This window comes from Pipistrellus kuhlii, unplaced genomic scaffold (assembly GCF_014108245.1).
Source record: "Pipistrellus kuhlii isolate mPipKuh1 unplaced genomic scaffold, mPipKuh1.p scaffold_m20_p_3, whole genome shotgun sequence".
Taxonomy (NCBI): domain Eukaryota; kingdom Metazoa; phylum Chordata; class Mammalia; order Chiroptera; family Vespertilionidae; genus Pipistrellus; species Pipistrellus kuhlii.
The window spans coordinates 147948983-147969014 of record NW_023425529.1 but is presented as its reverse complement, the minus strand read 5'-3'; the positions used below and the strand labels follow the sequence as shown (position 1 = coordinate 147969014).

Below are 20032 nucleotides of genomic sequence, written 5' to 3'. Positions count from 1 at the left end.
TTTAAACCGCCTTACCTCTTTAAAATCTCAACTTAGGGTTTAGTGGCTGCATCCAACTGTTGGCTTCTTCGTGAATGAGTTAGGGGCCTCCTTGTTCTTAAGCAGATTACATCCGTGACTATAGGTAAATCTTGGAAACAGACTATGAATGTGAATACCAATATTTCTCTCGTGGTGTGAGCTGCCTCATGGTGGTTGGTGAGCCCCAGGCCGAGGCTGGAACTTACCCTGCCCCAGGATATGGATCTAACATCTCATTATTCACACCTAAGTCTTGGAAGTCAACCCTGGCTACTTGTTAGTATCTCTCTAGTATCTAGTTCCGATCAATTCTTACTAATTTGTATTTCACAGTCCTTCTCTTCCTCCTCTGGGTGGCCTTTAGTTGCTGCCCTCTGTCCCTTGGCCCATTCTGTAGACTTGCCCTCCTCTAATCCATCCTTTGCTGTCATTTCCCTGCCCTCCCACCAGCAGACTGCTTCTTTCTGGCACACTGGTCTGATCCCTGTGAGTCCCCAATAGCTCCTGGCCTGGGTGATGCACTGCTGGGCCCTTAGCCCCGAGTCCACTCCATCGGGATGGTATGGCCAGCACTCAGCCACCAGAGAAGATTCTGGAATCCATGACCCAGTCAGGACTCAGCTGGGGTCAGTAAAGAGCCCAGAGGCTCACTCAAATTTGATGGAAGGAGGCTCAGGGGGCAGGGGAAGCCACATGTGGGGGACCCAAAGGAGGACCTACCAGGGGGACCTACCAGGGTCTAAGTGCCCCGGCAATGGGAGCTGGGCCCTCAGCTGGACCAGGGCAGGCTCTTAAAGAAGTGGTTTAACCAGAACAGACGAGGCTGTAGAAAGCTCTACTCTCACCTAACCCTCGAGCCCCAATTCCCAACCCCACACTTGGCTAGTGTGAAGGTTCTGCCAGATCATCAGGCCTCCTGGCTCCTTTTCCACAGGAACCCTTTTTTTATCACCTGGATTTTGAGAGCCTCCTTGTTTTCAGAGTCAATTCTAATGCTAGTACCCCCATGTTCATAGAAGGACTCGTCACAGTAGCCAAAAGTTGGAAATAAACCAAGGGACTAATGGATAGTCAAAACGTGGTAGATCCAAACAATGAGGTATTATTCAGCCTTAGAAATGAAGGACCTTTTGACACATGGATGACCCTTGAGGACGATGTTTTAAATGAAAGAAGCCAGACACAAAACGACCGATGCTACATGATCCCACCTGGATGAGGTTAGGCGCATTGTTAGGTTCAGAGACGGAGGAAATAGTATGGTGGTTGCCAGGAGCCCGGCCAGGAGCCGGCAGGTGAGGTGAGTGGAAGTTAGTGCTTCATGGGTATAGATAGCATTGCAAGGCAAGAGAGTTTTGTAGATTGGTTGCACAACAATGAGAATGTACTTAACACTACTGAACTGTCTGTATACTTAAAATGCAATTTAAGTTGGTAAACTTTGTTATGTGTATTTTACCACAATTAAAAAATATAGGTGGTACTTATGCCGTGCTTTGTAATTTGAGGTCTGCCCTCACAGTCAGTACACTGAGGCTTCTTAAGGTCAGGGAGCATCTCATTTTCATCTTTGTTCCCCAGAACATGGCACTCTGCAGGCGCACGGTGGGTGGGGAGGCACTGCCGGCTGCGAGAGTGCGTAATGCACAGGTGTGAAGAGCCCAGTAACAAAAACAGACACCCAGGACAGCTCCTGTAAACAACCCATTACCTAGATGCATTAAGTGCCTTAAGCACTGCTCTGTTAAGCTCTTCTCCACCACAGACCCATTTAGTGGACGATAGCCATAATTTAATGAATGATACCCTTGTGACATGAAAGAATAACTGTTCAACTTAATGCCCAAATGATACCCGGGAGCAGCTCTGCTGAGTCACGTGGCCCACGCTGGCTCATTATTTCCAGTTCTATTGCAGGTCGGGAGGGAGGTGAGGACTGCTGTGTAGGGGGAAACATTAACTACCGCTCTCGATGGAGTCCCATCCCTCAGAGCACTGTCAGGGAGGCTCACTCACCAGCAGACACTGACCGTCGGATTGCATGTGCCACACATAATTCTGTTCATTTGCAACATGAATTAAATTTCCCAGGAAATCTTGGGAGTATGAATTATCTAAGAAACTCGGTCGTACAGCTTAGAAACATAACAGATTTTCGTTCTTTAATCTAAAATGCACACCTCCCTTCCCGGAGTTGTAGGATTATCTTATATTCTAAAATGTTTGTGGGAGCCGAAACCGGTTTGGCTCAGTGGATAGAGCGTCAGCCTGTGGACTGAAGGGTCCCAGGTTTGATTCCAGTCAGGGGCATGTACGTTGGTTGTGGGCACATCCCCAGTGGGATGCAGCTGGTTGATCCCTCTCCCTTCCTCTCTGTAAAAAAATCAATAGAATATATATATTTTTTAAAAATAAAATAAATAAAATAAAATATTTGTGGGAAAATTGAGTTCGGAAATGGAAGTACGGTAACTCCAGTAGCTTGGTTTTGCTGTGTCTCAGCCCACCACAGTATCACGTCATGCTTTACTCGTGTGTTTAGAGATCGTACCTGCCCAGCGTAGTGATGAAATGATTTCACTGTGCCTGTGAAGGTCCCGGGTCCCATCTCCGTGCCGATTCCAGGTCTGTTACTCTGGGACACCCCTCAGTCTGGCATTTGATGGAGAGAGGCTGTTCAGGAGACGTGGGGATGTGTGAAATGCTGCTTTATTCTCTTGCATGTATTTCCTCTGCTGTCCAGATTCCTGGAAAACGAGAAAGTCTGATAGGTACTAAGTGGCAATCTAATTCCTGTAGTAAATGAGAAAGTCTGACAGGTACTAAGCAGCAATCTAATTCACAGAAGAAACAAGTAAAAGAAAGAACCAAAATGAGGCAAATAGCACCCTGGGCAACCTTGTTAGGGTCTAAACACTGGCTGCATGTTTCATTTAGGCGATTTTGAGGTTGATTTGATCATTTTAGTGAGTACTGGGCCATTGTAAAGCATTTCCCAGCCCAAGAAGTAGATTAATTTTGGTGTTGTTTTGTGTGTTTTTTTGTGTTTTTTTCTTGCTCAGAGCTATTGCTTGGGTAATACATTTTACAGTTGCGTGCTTGATCTTGCTATAATGCGCAAAAATATTAGTTCCCTGAATTTCCTCCTTTTTAACATAGTACTTTCTCAGGAACCTCTCCCTTCATCCCAGAGTGTCCCAGTCCCCAGGCCACTTCCGGTTTCCTTCCTACTCAGACCGCAGGGCATCACACCCCCATCACTTGAGGCGGACTCTCAAGCCCAACAGAGCTCTTGGCTCAGAATCCCATTTGAGAAGAGCCCCCTCTCCTGAAGCTCTACTCCCAAGGCAGTTTTTGATGACTGAGAGCCCATGAAACGTCCTTTGACAGTTTGAAATTAAGCTCATCAATTACCCCATCCGCTATGATTCAGCAGGATGCTCTAGATCAGGGGTGGGGAACCTTTTTCTGCCAAGGGCCCTTGGGATATTTATAACTTCACTCCTGGGCCCATACGAAATTATCGCCTTAGAAAGTAGCCTGCTATATTGGGTCAAACATTTAATTAACTCACCCCAATGCCTTGGCAGGGCCAGATCAAATGACTTCTCTGGCCTCACACAGCCCACGGGCCGCTTGTTCCCCACCCCTGCTCTAGAAAGTTCTGTCACTCACCACCCCACAGGTTTGTTTTCTGTTCTCCACAAGATGAGACATGTAAAGCTTCTCCTAGCACAGAGACCAGCACAGCGTAATCTCTTGGACAAAGAGGGCTGTTGTTATCACAGGGTGTACAAATGGTTGTCTGGCCTGTGAAAATGAGGGGGGTTGGCCATTTGCAATCCCATTTATGGTTATAGGATCCATAGAGGAGCCATGTCTGTCTTCTTTGTCCAGCTTATTGTCTACCTAAACAATATGGGAGTAGATGTTCCATAAATTTCTCCAGCCTGAGGTAGACTCCCCAAACTCTCTACAAAATGCCCCTTTTGTGTAGGACCCCGCAGGCAATACAGATCATTCAAAGGTGAACTAATGCAGAGCCCCTGTCAACACATGCAGTCCAGAGAAGAAACAAGGAATTATAAAAATGTCTGCCACAGGAGATGGGAGGGGGGTCACAGTTTTTATGGACGTGTAGAAGATGATGTAACATCTGTTAGGGGACAGGTAGAATGTTTCGAAAAAATGGGGCATTTGAAACAGAATTTGTGATGTGGTTAGGATTTCAGAAGGTGGAAATGCATGTGAAAGTCATTCTAGCATAAGCAAAGGTGTGTTGCCTTGATTCATTGAATGAAGACCTAGGCACCTGCAGAACCTTCAGGGAAATGAACCCCCAGGCATGCAACACTCATTTTCACCTTTTTTAAAAAAAATATATTTTATTGATTTTTGTACAGAAAGGAAGGGAGAGAGATAGTTAGAAACATCAATGAGAGAGAGTCATCGATCAGCTGCCTCTTGCACACCCCCTACTGGGGATATGCCCGCAACCAAGGTACATGCCCTTGACCGGAATCAAACCCGGGGCCCTTCAGTCCCCAAGCCGACGCTCTATCCATTGAGCCAAACTGGTCCCGGCTCATTTTCACCTTTAATCCCCACAACTACCTAGTAATCATAAGGATGCTGACTTTTGGAGATAAGGATAGAGAGGTTTGTTAGACAGTTTTGTAAAGAAGACTTCCAGGTACACAGACAAGCGTAGAGGGGTCCTTGGGAGGTTTAGCCTGAGAAGTGAGTGCACATGGACCATCCTGGGAAGATACAAGAGGCAGGAAGCCACTGTCTATTGTGTACTCCCAGCAAGGTGTTAATGGGGACCATGATTCCACTTTTTGGAATGAAACTGATAGTCGCTTAAAACAAAGTTATAACACCCAGTTTTGTGGATGTGCAGTGAATCCAGTAAAAGTAGAAATTGATCTATTTATGGAAGGTAGTTTCGCAGGTACTTAACAGCCTCCTTTGAAAATGTTCATACCTGTCTGGCAGCAATTCCACATCTAAGGATTTTTCTGAAGGAAATAATTAAGGTTGTTTGCAAAGATTTAACTTCAAGAGTATTTGACACAGTTATTTATAATAGCAAAATATCTACAAAGAGAGGATTTGATAATAAACGATCACATACTATAATATCATGTAGCCATTAAAATAACTTATTAAATATTAAACAAAAGCAGGTTATAGTGGTATATTCATATTAACCCCATTTTCTTTAAATATATGAGCTAATATCTTAAGAAAACACACTTTGAAAGAAAATACTTAAACATCTTAAGGATGATTTTATCTGAGTGCTGGAATTACTGCTAGTATATATTTACCTTCAAATTTACTCTCAGTGATTATGATTAAGAAAAGGATTGGTTTTATTTTGTTTTTTACGTGGTAATGCAGTCTTGCACACAGGTGAGGTCTGGGCATTATAATAAGGGGATTGGGGTCATGACACATTGCAAAAGTAGAGTCTTCAAGGCCATGCCAGTGTTGGAAAGAACTACAAATAAGGTGAATGTTCTGAGCCCGTGAGCCTGGAAAAGAAGTTAGGGAGTGAAGAGGAGATGTCAGGAGGGGACCAGCTGTTGTGAGTGGGGCATTGGGTATTAATCATGTTGAATTGGATGTATGAAGAGAGATTCAGGGGCAAAAGTCTACCACTCAGGTGTCAGTCCTCAGACCAACCTTAGCAGTTGCAAAGCAGCTAAAAGAAGACTGCCTCTTTGGTATTGTGAAAGTGAATGTACTGATTGGGGACAGTCTCCATGGGCAATTGGTAAAACCCACTGGTGGTGTGTGAAAGACTCCAGCTTAGCTTTTTTTTAAAGATTTTTTTTAATATATATATTTTATTGATTTTTTTACAGAGAGGAAGGGAGAGAGAGAGTTAGAAACATCGATTAGAGAGAGTCATCGATCAGCTGCCTCTTGCACACCCCCTACTGGGGATATGCCCGCAACCAAGGTACATGCCCTTGACCGGAATTGAACCTGGGATCCTTCAATCCACAGGCCAACGCTCTATCCACTGAGCCAAACCGGTTTCAGCTCCAGCTTAGCTTTGATGACCAGCCAGCAGGGTTTTCTCTGAATGGCCATTTTCTTATCATCCTCACTGTGATTTGGAACTCCCAATCCTATGATCCTGAGCCTCAGCCGGGCAATAAATTCTTTTTTCAAATGCCATTATTGATTTTACAATTAGGCTTTGAATCTTTGGAGGTATTCAAATGAGAAAATATATACGGTTCCCACCATATAATCAGTGCTCAGAAAGGTTTAGTTCTTCTGTGTTTAAAGCTGTGAGTTTTTTAAAGTCTAGTGAAATAATTTAGTGATTGAAAGCATATCTTATGCCCCTCATTGATCCCAGAATCCTGGGCAGCTCCCACCAAGGAATTTTCATTTGAGCAAAGCTCCTTGGTTTAAAAACACACATAAAAAAAACCATGTCCCTCCCCCAAAAAAACAAACAAAACAATAACACACACACACACACACACACACACACACACACACACACACACAGCAGTTTCTGCATACAGATTTACAAGCACACAGCTTAAAGCCAGTTTTTACAATACTGTTTCACTCCTGACCAGCATTATACTGATTCTTTGATCTTATTGTCAGTGCACTTAATTTCTCTCTGGTTTTAATAACTAGACTGATACTTGACATGTTTCTTTCCCAAGGGGCAATTTATAACTATTAATTGGTTTATAAAATGCCTTTTGAACTGCTCAGATGAAAGGTCTCATATAAATAGTAAATGCTTCTTATGTTGTTGTTGTTGTTGATTTCATTGTGTGTATTTTGACTACTTGCTACTTACTGTCTTTTAAGACACTGAAACCTACATTTTAAAGTGTTTAGATCTTTCCTTTCAAGAACAAACATAACCAGGTATTTAATATCCAGAAGTGATTTAGCTTCTTTACCAAACAATACTTCCTCTTTAAAGGTAGGACCTGGGAAAGAGGAATACTTGTTTATGTATAACACTTCTAACTTGACTTGTTGGCACCACAATAAAAAAGCATCCAAGAAATTCTCAAGTTTCAAAATATCCAGACACAGGGATAAAGAGAATTTAAACCTGACTTCTTATTGACCACATAGAAGTCGACTGGCCTTTCATCATCAGGAGACTGAGTCTCTTATTTTTAACTTTTCTTTGGACAGAGAAAAAAATCACCAGGGGCGTTTGCCAGCCCAAAGGACATTTGTCAGTGTCTGACATTTTTGGTTGGCACAATTTGGGGGTACTACTGGTGTCTAGATAGATAGAACCCCAGGATTCTGGTAAACATCGTATAAAGCAAAGGATAGCTACTGTCACACAACAAAGAGTCATCTGACCCAAAATGCTGACAGTGTCCAAGTTGAGAAATTCAGACTAGATTCAGTGTAGAACTTGATTTGTCTTCATCAACAGGATTTCTCCTCAGTTTGTTGCATATTGTGTGTTTTTAAAAATCTTGCCTGAATTTCTTTGCAGGTTGGCATAGTGGGAAGAACAGGAGCTGGGAAAAGTTCCCTCATCTCGGCCCTTTTTAGATTGTCAGAACCTGAAGGTAAAATTTGGATTGATAAGATCTTGACAACTGAAATTGGACTTCATGACTTAAGGAAGAAAATGTCAATCATACCTCAGGTATGCAAGTCAGAGAATTCTCACATGATCTTTTTATAAGGGCATCTAAGTTTAATTGCTTTTAATTTTATTAACTGTTTAATTTTTTAACTGTTTAAAAATGAGTTAAAGAGGTGATCCATTCTCCCCAGTAGAGCATATTATTTAACAGCAGGCACTTTTAACTGACATTTTAATCAGTTGACAAGTTTAATTTGTGCATTTGTTTTGGTGTGTGTGTGTAAGAGAGAGAGAAAGAGAGAGAGGAGAGAGAGAGAAATTTAATAATTTACCCAGGTAGATTTCTGGACTCAAACTTCCCCAAGTTCACAATTTTATCTACTGACTAGAGGCCTGGTGCACGAAATTTGTGCACGGGTGGGGTCTCTAGGCCTGGTCAATGATCGGAGCCTATTGGGGCTGTCTCACCCAGTCCTGATGGGGGGGGGGGGGGGCAGGCTGTGGCCTGTTAGCTGCTGGCCAGGGCTTGGGGGCATGCTGGTTGGGGGGAGGGACTGCAGTTGGTTGGCTGGTTGTAGGAAGTTGGCTATAGAAGTGACTGACCACCAGGGGGCAGCTCCTTTGTTGAACATCTGCTCCCTGGTGGTGAGTGGTCCTTCATGGTAACTGGTTAACCCATTATTCTGGTCATCTGGTTGCAAAGGTCACTTAGGCTATATATCTATACATAATTTTGAGAATAAAATGATAAATGGTTTGTTTAGCACTTGATAGATTTCTGTAGGAAAACATTGATTTTAAGTTACTTAATGAAGGCATTTTGCAGCAGGAAATAAAGCTACCTTTTCATTGGTGGTTATCTCCATGGAGACTTTTCTATGAAACTGAATGGCTTTGAGAATTTTGGAGTGCATAGGAACTCAGGGGAGACTCTTCGAACTCTAGCCATTAGTAAATGGTACAGGCCAGGGAGGCAGTGCAGTGTAGTGAGCAAGAGCATCAGACAAGGAATTCCATCTCTATGCACCTCAGACTTCTCTCCAGTACATGTTAGCTAACACTACCAAGTCCCAGAGCTGCTGTGAGGACTAAATAGGTAAGTGCCTGTGGAGTGGTTCACCTGCTGTGATGATGGAGGGTTAAATTGACCCTTGTCCAGAGCTCTAATTGTTTCCTTTTCCTTTTACTCTGCTTCATAATACAGGCATGGCCTTCAGGCAGGGTTCGAGAGATGGGTTATATGCACAATAGGAGCTCCTGTCATGCCTGTGGTTCATCTACTCAACATAAATTCAGGGAGCATGTATTGAACAATTGCTTTCCTTTAGTATATAGCTAAGGGCAACATAAGCCCTGTACCCATTGGCTGAGGCCTCAGGTCCTCCATCCTACCCTCTGCTTTGACACTTAATACACATTCAGCTTTATACTTGCTGATTATTTTTTAATTTAAGGTTTTTTGTTTAGTTTTACACTGTAATCATCTGGCCATGAAGGGAAGCTGAGGAAAAACATACCACCTGTTGAGATGAGAAACACAGAGAAGAGAGAGACAGAAAGAGCCACGCCAGTCGGCTTCCTGCATGTGGGTAGAAAAAACTCTTAAGTGTCTGATCATTAGGAAGCATATAGGACATGGTACCCCAAGGGAAGGAGAATGTGGACTTGTGTCTTAAGACCGAGTTCAGCTATTGCTACCTACCACTGACCTGTAAAATAATTGGACTTTCTCTAAGTAATTTCAAAATCTATATATCCCCTTCAGAACCCCATTCAGATGCTAATTCACACCCCTTTAGTTGACTAGTACCTAGTAGGGGTGTCGAACTCAATCAGAGAAGGGGCCAAAATCTAAAATCCAGCCTAAATCGCGGGCCGAATGGTTTACTGAACAGTCATAAACTGTCATTGTGATGGAAACGCAGCGGAGTGCAGTGATGACAGTGCGGTGCGGGCCACATTGCAAGGCCTGGCGGGACGGATTTGGCCCGCGGGCCTTGTGTTTGACACGTGAAAAGGAACAAAACAAACAGAAAATGACAAGTATTGGAAATTATGAAGAGAAATTGTAATCCTTGTGCTGGTGGGGATATAAATGGTACAGCCACTGTGGAAATCAGGATGGAATATTCTCCAAAAATTAAAAATAGACTTATGATATGACCCAGTAATTCTACTTCTGGGAATAAACCCCAAAGACTTTTGAAGGGACTTGAAGAGATATCTGTATACCCACACATTATTCATAATAGCAAAAATGTAGATATATTCATCCCCGTGTTGGGGATGAATGGATAAGCAAAATGTGGAATATCCATGCAGTGGAATATAATTCAGCCTTAAAATGAAGGCAGTTTGGATATATACTGCAATATGGATGAGCCTTGAGGACATTATATGTGGAATAAGGATAATACTATATGATTCCATTTATATGATGTGCATAAAGTAGTCATATTCATAGAGACAGCCATAGAATTGTGGTGTCCAGGGGCTTCAAGCAGTAGAGAATAGGGTGTTGTTTAATAAGTACAGATTCAGTTTTGGTGATGGATGTTCAACAATGTTGAATGTATTGAATCCCTCTGAACTGTACACTTACAAGTGGTTGAAGTATCCCTACTTGGTTTGACTCGGTGGATAGAGTATTGGCCTGTGGACTGAAGAGTCCCGAGTTTGATTCTGGTCGAGAGCACATACCCGTGTTGTGGGCTCCATCCCCAGTAGGGGGGCATGCAGGTGGCAGCCAATCAATGATTCTCTCTCATCCATTTCCTTTCCTCTCTGAAATCAATAAAAATATATTTTAAAAAATAATAAATAAAAGTGGATAAGGTAGTAAATTTTATGAGTATTTTACAGAATTAAAAAAAAATGGTTTAAAGATATCCCTTTCAGAAAAAATGGTAAGGAATTTTCAGCATATAAAATCCTGGTATTGAAAGATTCCTTCTGGGCTATTAGATTCATGATTTAATAATTACAGTAAAAAATATGAATTTAAATCCCCAAGTTTTATATTTTGGTGCACCCATCTCTGAAATGGGCCAAAGAGATTTACTTAGCAGAAACAATGGGCATGTCTGTAAAGTACTTTCATATCCTTGGATGAAAGGATCTAGAAACGTGTCCTGTGTTACTTTTAATGCTTCTTAATAAGAAATGGTTGTATGCCTGTGAACATAAAAAGAAATGTGTAAATAAAGAAATAACGTTAGATGATTCTTGGCCATCCCAGTAATGTTTTGGAAGCACATCTGAGCAATGACTAAATACACTTTGACATCACCAGGTTTTGGTTCCGCTCCATCAGTTGCCACCCTACTTTTGAGCATGCTCTATATACATACTCCAGAGAGAGTGCTGACAAAACAGAGCTGAGCTTTGTATCCATGAAGATAATGATCACCAACCATTGTAAACACAGAACCTTTATTTTGTTTTTCACTTTATATGCCTTTGTCTCCAAGGCTCGGTGTTTGTTGATTCAAGAAAGAGAGTTAGTAGAGACTGTCTAGGGGTCACACAGAAACATTCACGATGCAGCCAGGGGTAGAAGCTTCGAAAGTGGAGACCTAGTGTCTGACCTGCTCTGCCTCACAGGAGTGTGTGACCTTGACGAAGCTGCATGGCCCTCAAGCTTCAGTTTCCTTGTTCTTCTGCGGGGTCTAGTAATTCCTGCCTTGCAGAATTGTGTGTAGACTTCACTGGATGAGAAAATGTTTGGGCTTCATAGAAATGCTCAGTAAATAGTAACTGTGATTATTGAGGACTGGGTTACGAGCCTTTCTGGTATGTTGCTACTTAAGTAAAAAATAGTAAAACACTCTGGATGGATTTTGCTCTTTACTTTTTACTCATGTGTTTGTGGTCCTCGGTGGTTTTTCTTCATATTCATTATAACACGAACCAAATTGTTTAAATAAATGTAAAGAGTGGAGGGGAAAAGTGAGGGTTGGGGAGGTGGGGATGTAATGAGAAATCTATCCAATATTTGTCTCACAGGAACAGCAGGAGAGAGTATCACTCCTTTTCATCCTCTGTTTTCTGGCTCCCCTATCACCACCTGTCTTTTTTGGCCACTGCTCTGTACCCCACTCATACATTGCAGTCCCCCATGGAGATCCCTGCCATTTTTTCCCAGCCCTCCCCACAGTCCCAGCTGTTTTCTACCACTCCTTGAGCACAGCTATGGCTCTCATTGTGTGCTGCAGTGCTTGTAGTTCCTGACAAGTTACACGAATATTAATAACTAGAAGCCTGGTGCACAAAATTCATGCACAGTGGGGGAAGAGAGTGAGCCCTCAACCCGGCCTGTACCCTCTCGCAATCTGGGACCCCTTGGGGGATGTCCGACTGCCAGTTTAGGCCCGATCTTGTAGGGATCCCTGTGGGATTGGGCCTAAACAGGCAGTCAGACATCCCTCTTACAATCTGGGACTGTTGGCTCCTAAACGCTGGCCTGCCTGCCTGCCTCATCGGCCCTAACCACTCTGCCTGCCTGTCTGATTGCCCCTAACCACTTACTTGCCTTCCTGATTGCCCCTAATTGCTCTCCTGCCTGCCTGATTGCTCCTAACCACTCACCTGCCTGCCTGATCGCCCCTAACCACTTGCCTGACTGACTGATCACCTTAACCACTCACCTGCCTGCCTGATCACCCCTAACCACTTGTCTGATTGCCTCTAACTGCCTCTGCCTGCCTGCCTGATCACCACTAATCACCGCTGCCTTGGCCCCCGCTACTCTGGCTTCGTCTGGAATGACGTCTGGAAGGTCGTTTGGCTGTCTAGTCTAATTGGCATATTACGCTTTTATTATTATAGATATTTTCTAATATTTATTGGCTCTGTAGCACATTTTAGCCTCCTTCTTTATCTGACAGATTAAAAACCTGAGGCACAGTAAACTAAACCCACTCACCAATTAAGCAGCAGAGTCAGGATTTTAATTTAATTTTGGGAGATTCCCAACTCCTGCATCTGTGCACCGAACCTCTCCACGTGGGACTTGAACACACTGTTGGCTGCGGTCCACCGTAGAACGCTATGTGTGTCACAGTAGAATGCTGTGTGTATCATTTTGTGTGTGCCGCACACACACATACACACACACACACACATTTCCCAAAACAATATTACTCTGCACTCTACCTTCTATTATATTCATTCTATGCTTGTTTATATAAAAGACTAAATCGTGATCGTGAGGCAAAAAATAGATTTCATGATCCATTGGCTTCACATGCAGTTTGAAACCCCTGCTCCTCATTGTCCCCCTGTTTGGTTGGCCTCCATGTACATGTTAGCACCTCACTAGGAGCCACGTACATGTTAGCACCTCACTAGCACCTCACGATCCGGATTCTCTCAGCATTCTGCAGCATTAGCCCATTGCCCAGTGAGGAGCTGAGGCGTGGGGAGGAGGCTGGCTGCCCTGAGTCACACAGCTAATGAGCATCAGAATCCGAACTCAGGACTGTCCAACCCCAGATCTCTCTATTTTTCAGTATATGCTTGTTGAACTGAATGATGTCCTCATCAGATATTTTCCCATTTTTCCTACCACCCCACTCAAAAAGACTTCCCCCTAAACCATAACAAAAATAAATAAATATAGAGCAAAATTGAAAGCTATTTCTCCTATTGGTGCATCCCTCATTGTCCAGTTTGTTGGTTTTGAAAAACTGAACTGTTTCCTTTTGCCAAAATCTCAAGTCACACTCACCACTAGGGGAAAATCAGTTTAGAAATGGATTTAGCCGAAACTGGTTTGGCTCAGTGGATAGAGCGTCAGCCTGCGGACTGAAAGGTCCCAGGTTCGATTCCAGTCAAGGGCATGTACCTTGGTTGCAGGCACATCCCCAATAGTAGGAGATGTGCAAGAGGCAGCTGATCGATGATTCTCTCTCATCGATGTTTCTAACTCTCTATCCCTCTCTCTTCCTCTCTGTAAAAAAATCAATAAAATATTAAAAAAGAAAAGAAAAAGGAAATGGATTTAGTCACTAATTTATCATGGGTTAGTGTCAGGAGAAGATACTCAAAATCTTACCTTTCGAGAGCTCTTTGCAGCTTCTAACTGGCTGCAGAGGAGAAGTCTGTTGGCCTGGTTACATGTCTATACTGTGGGAAACTTACATTGCTTTTCACCCCAAATGAATAGGAAGCAGTGTTGCTTCTGCCTCAACACCCTCAGACTCTGCAAAGGGGGAACCCAGTGCTACTTCCTTGTTTACAGATTCGGTGAGCAAGGCCCATAACCTCTTCCCTGCTTCTCGCTCGCTGTGCACCATGAGCTCCTGTGCTGGTCTCTCTCTTTCAGGGTCATCCCTGTCGCTCTTTAAAAAAGAAAAAAAAAAAAAGAAAAAAGAAAAAAATATATATATATGTATATGTATATATATATATTTTTTTTAATTGATTTCAGAGTGGAAGGGAGAGGGAGATAGAAACATCAATGATGAGAGAGAATCATTGATCGGCTGCCCTCTGCATGCCCCACACTGGGAATTAAGCCCACAACCCGGGCATGTGCCCTGTCCAGGAATTGAACCGTGACCTCCTGGTTCATAGGTAGACACTCAAGCATTGAGCCACGCTGGCTGGGCTGGGCCATCCCTGTCACTCTTTACTGCACCTTGAGGAGGCCAGAATTGGGAGAGAGGTGATAGCAAAGACCTACATGGGAGCAGAGGCAAGGAAATGGTGGCACACAGTCTGGCTAGTCCTGGAGGGAACTTTAAAAAGCACACAACTATATTTTTTAAAATGCACACCTCTAATTTGTGTTCAGATTTTCAGGAATGGCAAACAAATAAAAGCACTTCCTTTAAAAAATTTCTTTTTTGTTTAAACCTCTCCCGAGGCTATTTTTCTTTCTTTTTTTTTTTTTTTTTTAAGAGAGTGAAAGAGAGATGGAAAGACAGAGAGAAATATCAATGTGAGAGAAACACATCGATTGATTGCCTCCCCAGAGCCCGGCTCGGCAGGAGCCTGCAACCAAGGTACATGGCTTTGACCGGAATCAAACCTGGGACCCTTCGGTCCTTAGGCCAATGCTCTGTCCAGCTAGGGCCTAAATAATTTTTTAAAACTGAACAGGTAGCTGAAATGTAGGCATCCTTTGTACTCGTGACCCGAAATAGTTAAAAAATGTTCCCCAAAGAGAACACCACGGTGAGATTATATTCAGGGAGTTGCTTGCTTATCTGAGAGATCTGTAAAAATGGATTTCAAAACTTCTTTGGATGAAGTCTCCACACCTACAGCCCCTATCCTATGGGCATAAAGAAAATGTTTTCACTTGAAGAGGGATTCCATGCAAATGCTATATTCATGATAGCACCCCAAGGGTTGGCACAGATCAACAGCCATCATCCTCATACGATTTAGCAGATCTGTTTGTTATTTTTATGAGACCTTTATAATCAAAGCAAAAGGTGGATAATTTCTAAACAGTATCACTCTGCTCTTTTGTTATTTCCATTCCAGGGGTTATCTTCATCAGGTTGAAAGGGTTCAACAGATCTATCTCTTTAAGACTTCTTCCTTAGGACCTGGTTTTCTTTCCCTTCTTTTCTTATTAAGAACAAAACTCAAAGAGAGCAGAGGTGGGTATGCAGTTACTCGTAAAGAAATACAACTGGACCCAAGCCTAATGCAGTGGGGTCCTTTGTTTCTGACACTGAAGTCTTCATTAAAGGCCCTGGAACTGCTCCCCGCGGCTCCTGACCTTTTTGTATCGAAAGAGGACTTTACAGGACTTAAATTCTTTTTCCTTTGTTGGCGAACAATGTCCTTTTCTTCTGAATATGGATGACGATCGGTTCATTCAGAGGCTACAGGGTTTAAAAAAAAAAAAAAGGACACCAAGAAATAAAGCAACTCCAGGTGAGCTGCCCTCAATAAAGGTCCTTAGATTAGAAATGAAAACGTAGCTCTCAGCACTGGAAGAAGCAGTGGCAGTAGCCACCCCTGAGGATGTATTTTAATAATCAGTCCTGATTTGGGACTGAGACGATGAGTGTAAAGTGTTGTGCTTTATCTGCCGAGTTTGTAACCATTTGTACGCTTTTTGTCTTGGTCCCGGGTTTTAAGTGTCTGGAAGTTAGTGGGTAGGGTTTCTTTTTAGGATAATGAAAGGCTTGTCTTCCTGTAGTGTGTCCAAAGGTCTAGTAGGCCTTTGGGTTCCCGTCTTGCAGTGTGTCCAGGGATTATCAATTTACTACACACTCAGTACTCTGATTCAGAGTGGCCTTTTTGGGGTCACACACCTAATATGAACTTGTGTTATGTTAGTAACAAAGGAAAAAATTACTATTACATGTGGTACAGAGGATAAAAATACTGTATACCTTTTAAACCAAGATGAAAAACAGGTTTAATACTAATGCTCCACTTAGAATATTGCATTTCTTTTTCTAACTGTACTGTGTCAGCTCACTCATTAAATGAGGTTTAATTGTGCACCTTCAGAAAAAACTTAGTACTTTGGTTAGTAACTTTAGTATATATTTACATGAAGGTTCTATGTCCTACCATAAATGTCTAACACTAAAATGTTCTACCTACAAATATTTTTATAACATTTATAAGATTAGTTTATTAACTTCATTGCTTGGAGGTGGGTAGTTTAAATATTATCATTTTGTATAGATATTATTTTGACCCTTATCTGCTCTTGAAGTAGTATCTACTGTGAGCACTTTTACTATCTTTTGAAGATAATATAATGGTTTCTTATTTGGCAAGTGGATGTGAGTACAATGAGTAGTAACCAAAATGAACACTGTGCATAAGACACATTGGCATATTAAAGCAGACATTGTTAACAAATTGCCAAGTTGTTTTAAAGAAAAATATAACTTTACTCAGTTAATGTTTTGAGAAATCATTTTTTATTCAACAAGTTTTAATTGAAATTTTATTCATTTTATAATATACTAGAGTCCCGGTGCATGACATTCATGCACTGGGAGGGGAGGAGGGAGAGGTGTCTTATCAACCCAACCTGCGCCCCCTCACAGTCTGGGACCCCTCAGGAGATGTCCACCATTAGCGCTGCCATGGAGGTGGGAGAGGTTCCTGCTACCACCGCTGTGCTCGCCAGCAGTGAGCCCAGCTTCTGGCTAAGCAGCACTCTCCCTGTGGGAGCCCACTAACCACCAAGGGGCATCTCCTGTGTTGAGGGTCTGCCCCTGGTGGTCAGTGTGCATCATAGCGACCAGTCTTTCTGCTATTTGATTCATTTGCATATTAGCTTTATATTTTATAGTATATGATATTTGGCATGTCTTAAAGAGAAATATCATTTTTTATTAAACTATTTTCTTTTCATACTGCTAAGTAAATATGAGTAATTGCCTAATATATTCTTTTAGATCCACAAGAACAGATTTCAGTGGAGACTCTTTTGCATTGGAAAATGCTTAATTTCTTTTTATGATACTCAGCAGTGATTTGTTGATGGTTAACAGACCCTCCTTAAGGCCTACAGAGTACCTCTGGTCTCTCTATGCTTTTTAAAATATATTTTTATTGATTTCAGAGACGGAGAGAGAGAGATAAAAATGGCAATGATGGGAGAGAATCACTGATCGGCTGCCTCCTGCACACCCTTACTGGGAATCAAGCCCACAACTCAGGCATGTACCCTGCCTGGGAATCAAACTGATAACCTTTTGGTGCACAGGATTATGCCCAACCCACTGGCCAGGACTTAATGTCTTTTTAATGTAGGATTTTGCTTAGGGATACATGTTGTTTGATGGCCAACCATCTGTTTTCTGCATCCATTTTCCCCTCACCCTTCCTGAAACTAAGACAAGAAGGAGAGAAAGTGTGGGAGGTTCTCTGAGTGTCATGCTTCTTCATGGCTAGAGAAGATTAAGTACCGTCTCTATCCTTCTTCTCTGGCTTTTGAGAGGTGAAGAGGAACCATCCAGCCCTAGGGCCATGCCAGATCCAAGGTTGTTGGTTCCCTTGAGTCTAGCACTGGTGGAAAAGTCCAGTCTCTTCTTGTTCCCATAGCTGTGTGTTTCATTGTTCTGCCACCTTTTTGAAAGCAGCTTTTTGAGCTCTTTTCTGCTGCCCATATTCTTGTGGTCTGGGTTACTAGAGCTTCTCAAGAGAAAATGTAAACAGCCTACTTTATAAGCTCAGGTACAAGATTCTCTTTTGAAACCTAGAAGGAGGCATATTTTTTCAAGAGTAATTTAATTGTGCTTCCTCCCAAAGCAGATGAAGAGGAAGAGCTACTTAAATAAAAATAATCTTATTATGACGCACATCACACAATGGGTTTCAGGTAATCCAGCCCTTTCAGTTAATAACAAAGTTCTATGAATCATGAAATGCTGATGCACAGACAAGATAACATGGAGTTTGCTGATGCAAATCAGAGGTGATCTCTTTATGAATAGAGGTGTCATTGGCCTCATTAGTTTACCTTCTCTAAGGACAAAAAACAGGTTGTCCCATTCACACAGATAGAATCCCAATTCTGAAAGTTTGGTTTCCCAATGGAGAAAGAATTTATTCTTTTTTTTTTTTTTTTTTTTTTTTTAAGTTTATTCTGTGCAAATGTGAAAATATTTAACAGTTTTGCTTAGAGGCACAAATTTCGCCTAATCATGCTGTTGGTGTTTTTCCAGTATCACACCACTCCTGGATTGACAATTAATTTATGTTCTTCTGATGTAACCTCAGATTAATTTATATTCTCATTTTTTCTCTTACAGCAGAATATCATTATCAAAAAGGCATTTTTAAAAATAAAACCTTCCTTTTTCAGTTTCTTCTTCAGATGACACACTTCATTAGTTTCTTTTGTTTTTGTTCAATGGCCCAAGAGATATTTTGGACTGCACGCTGTACAATGGAAAATTAATATAGAAATCATTCTGTATTCAAGTATTTGTAACCATATAACTTATGATTATAGTGCATTTTGGGATTTTGAATTTTAATTCTGTTCTGAAAATTAGTATTGGAATACAAGGTAAAGAGGGTACAGTAATAATATTCACTTTTTTGCGGTACTTAGGAGCCTGTTTTATTCACTGGAACAATGAGGAAAAATCTGGACCCCTTTAATGAGCATACAGATGAGGAACTGTGGAATGCCTTAACAGAGGTAATTTATTACTTGTAGTTAATTTGTTAGCATCAGTATATGCACATTTACTAGGTGTACCAGTTAATAATGCGGATTTTTTTTCAATAGATGGAGTTACACATATGTTCACATATGTGTGATTTAATATGTATGTTATTTTGTTGTATTGACATCAAGCTTCAAAACTCCATACGTCAAATCTGCTGAAGGTGTTAACATCATAGATATTTTTATGCTTAAAAATATCAAATTGTGTGCCAACAAAAGCGCATTTGCATAAAGTTTTAATTCATTATTTTTATTTATTTATTTATTTATTTATTTATTTATTTATTTTTGAAGAAAATGTTATTGTATACTTTGGGGAATTTATGGCGAACATGTTCCACCTCAAGATACTTGTGAACTCTGGTTTAAACACTATCCTGCAGGCCATCTTGTGGTGGCCATCTTGTGTTCACATGGGGACAGCCATCTTTGACCCCATGGGGAAGTCATCTTGTATGTTGGAGTGATGGTCGATTTGCATATTACTCTTTTATTAGATAGGATGACTCTTGTATGCTTTTCAATGAAAGAGTTGGCATTCTGATTTTTAGAAAATTTACCAAATCTTTCATTGAAAAACATAGAAAGTAATGGGGTCAGACTTTAGGAGAAGTAAAAACCCTGTTTGGCTGGTTTATAAATAATGCCATACTAAAAATGGGAACCCAAACTCACAGGGTTGACTTAAGAGTCAATAAGAGGATACTACAGTTTTCCTCTATTTTTTTTTTTTTTTTTTTTTTTAATAATGTCCTCTTTGTTTTTCTTCCTCCTTGTCCCTTGGTGGAGATGGACATTCAGCTAGTTCTATAGATGTTGCCCATCTCATCTTGGTTATTTTTTTAAATTATGCTGAAAATACATTTTTGGTATATGTTCTGAAAAATAGCCAGGTGTAAACTCAAAGTTCATTAGAAGTTAGTGCTGATTTTGGCACCTAAAATGAAATGGCAGCTCTATAAATATAACATAAGTAATGGTTAAAGATTAAGCAGTTTATCAATGAGAAGTCAAAACATGCAAAATTTGTTTTATGTATACCCATTCTCAATACTGATAAATGCAAAGAAAAAAATGTAGCAGAACATGGAGAGAGGCCAGCAAACCACATCTATACTAATAAAAGGGTAATATGCTAATTAGACTGGACGTCTTTCAGACATCCTTCTGGACAAAGCCACAGTGGCAGGGGCAGAGGCAGTTAGGGGCTAACAGGCAGGCAAGGGAGAGTAGTTAGGGGC

The 20032-nt window shown here is 41.5% G+C and overlaps 1 protein-coding gene across 2 annotated transcripts in view; it reads left to right on the top strand.

The window, feature by feature from the left end:
* The window catches only part of ABCC4 (ATP binding cassette subfamily C member 4), a 214081-nt gene that overhangs the window by 176137 nt on the left and 17912 nt on the right, over positions 1-20032 (top strand). For both annotated transcript variants that reach the window (XM_036456293.2, XM_036456292.2), the window contains 2 exons: positions 7529-7684; positions 18672-18761. In XM_036456293.2, the coding sequence (XP_036312186.1) occupies positions 7529-7684; positions 18672-18761 (246 nt within the window). The remainder of the gene's footprint in view (positions 1-7528; positions 7685-18671; positions 18762-20032) is intronic.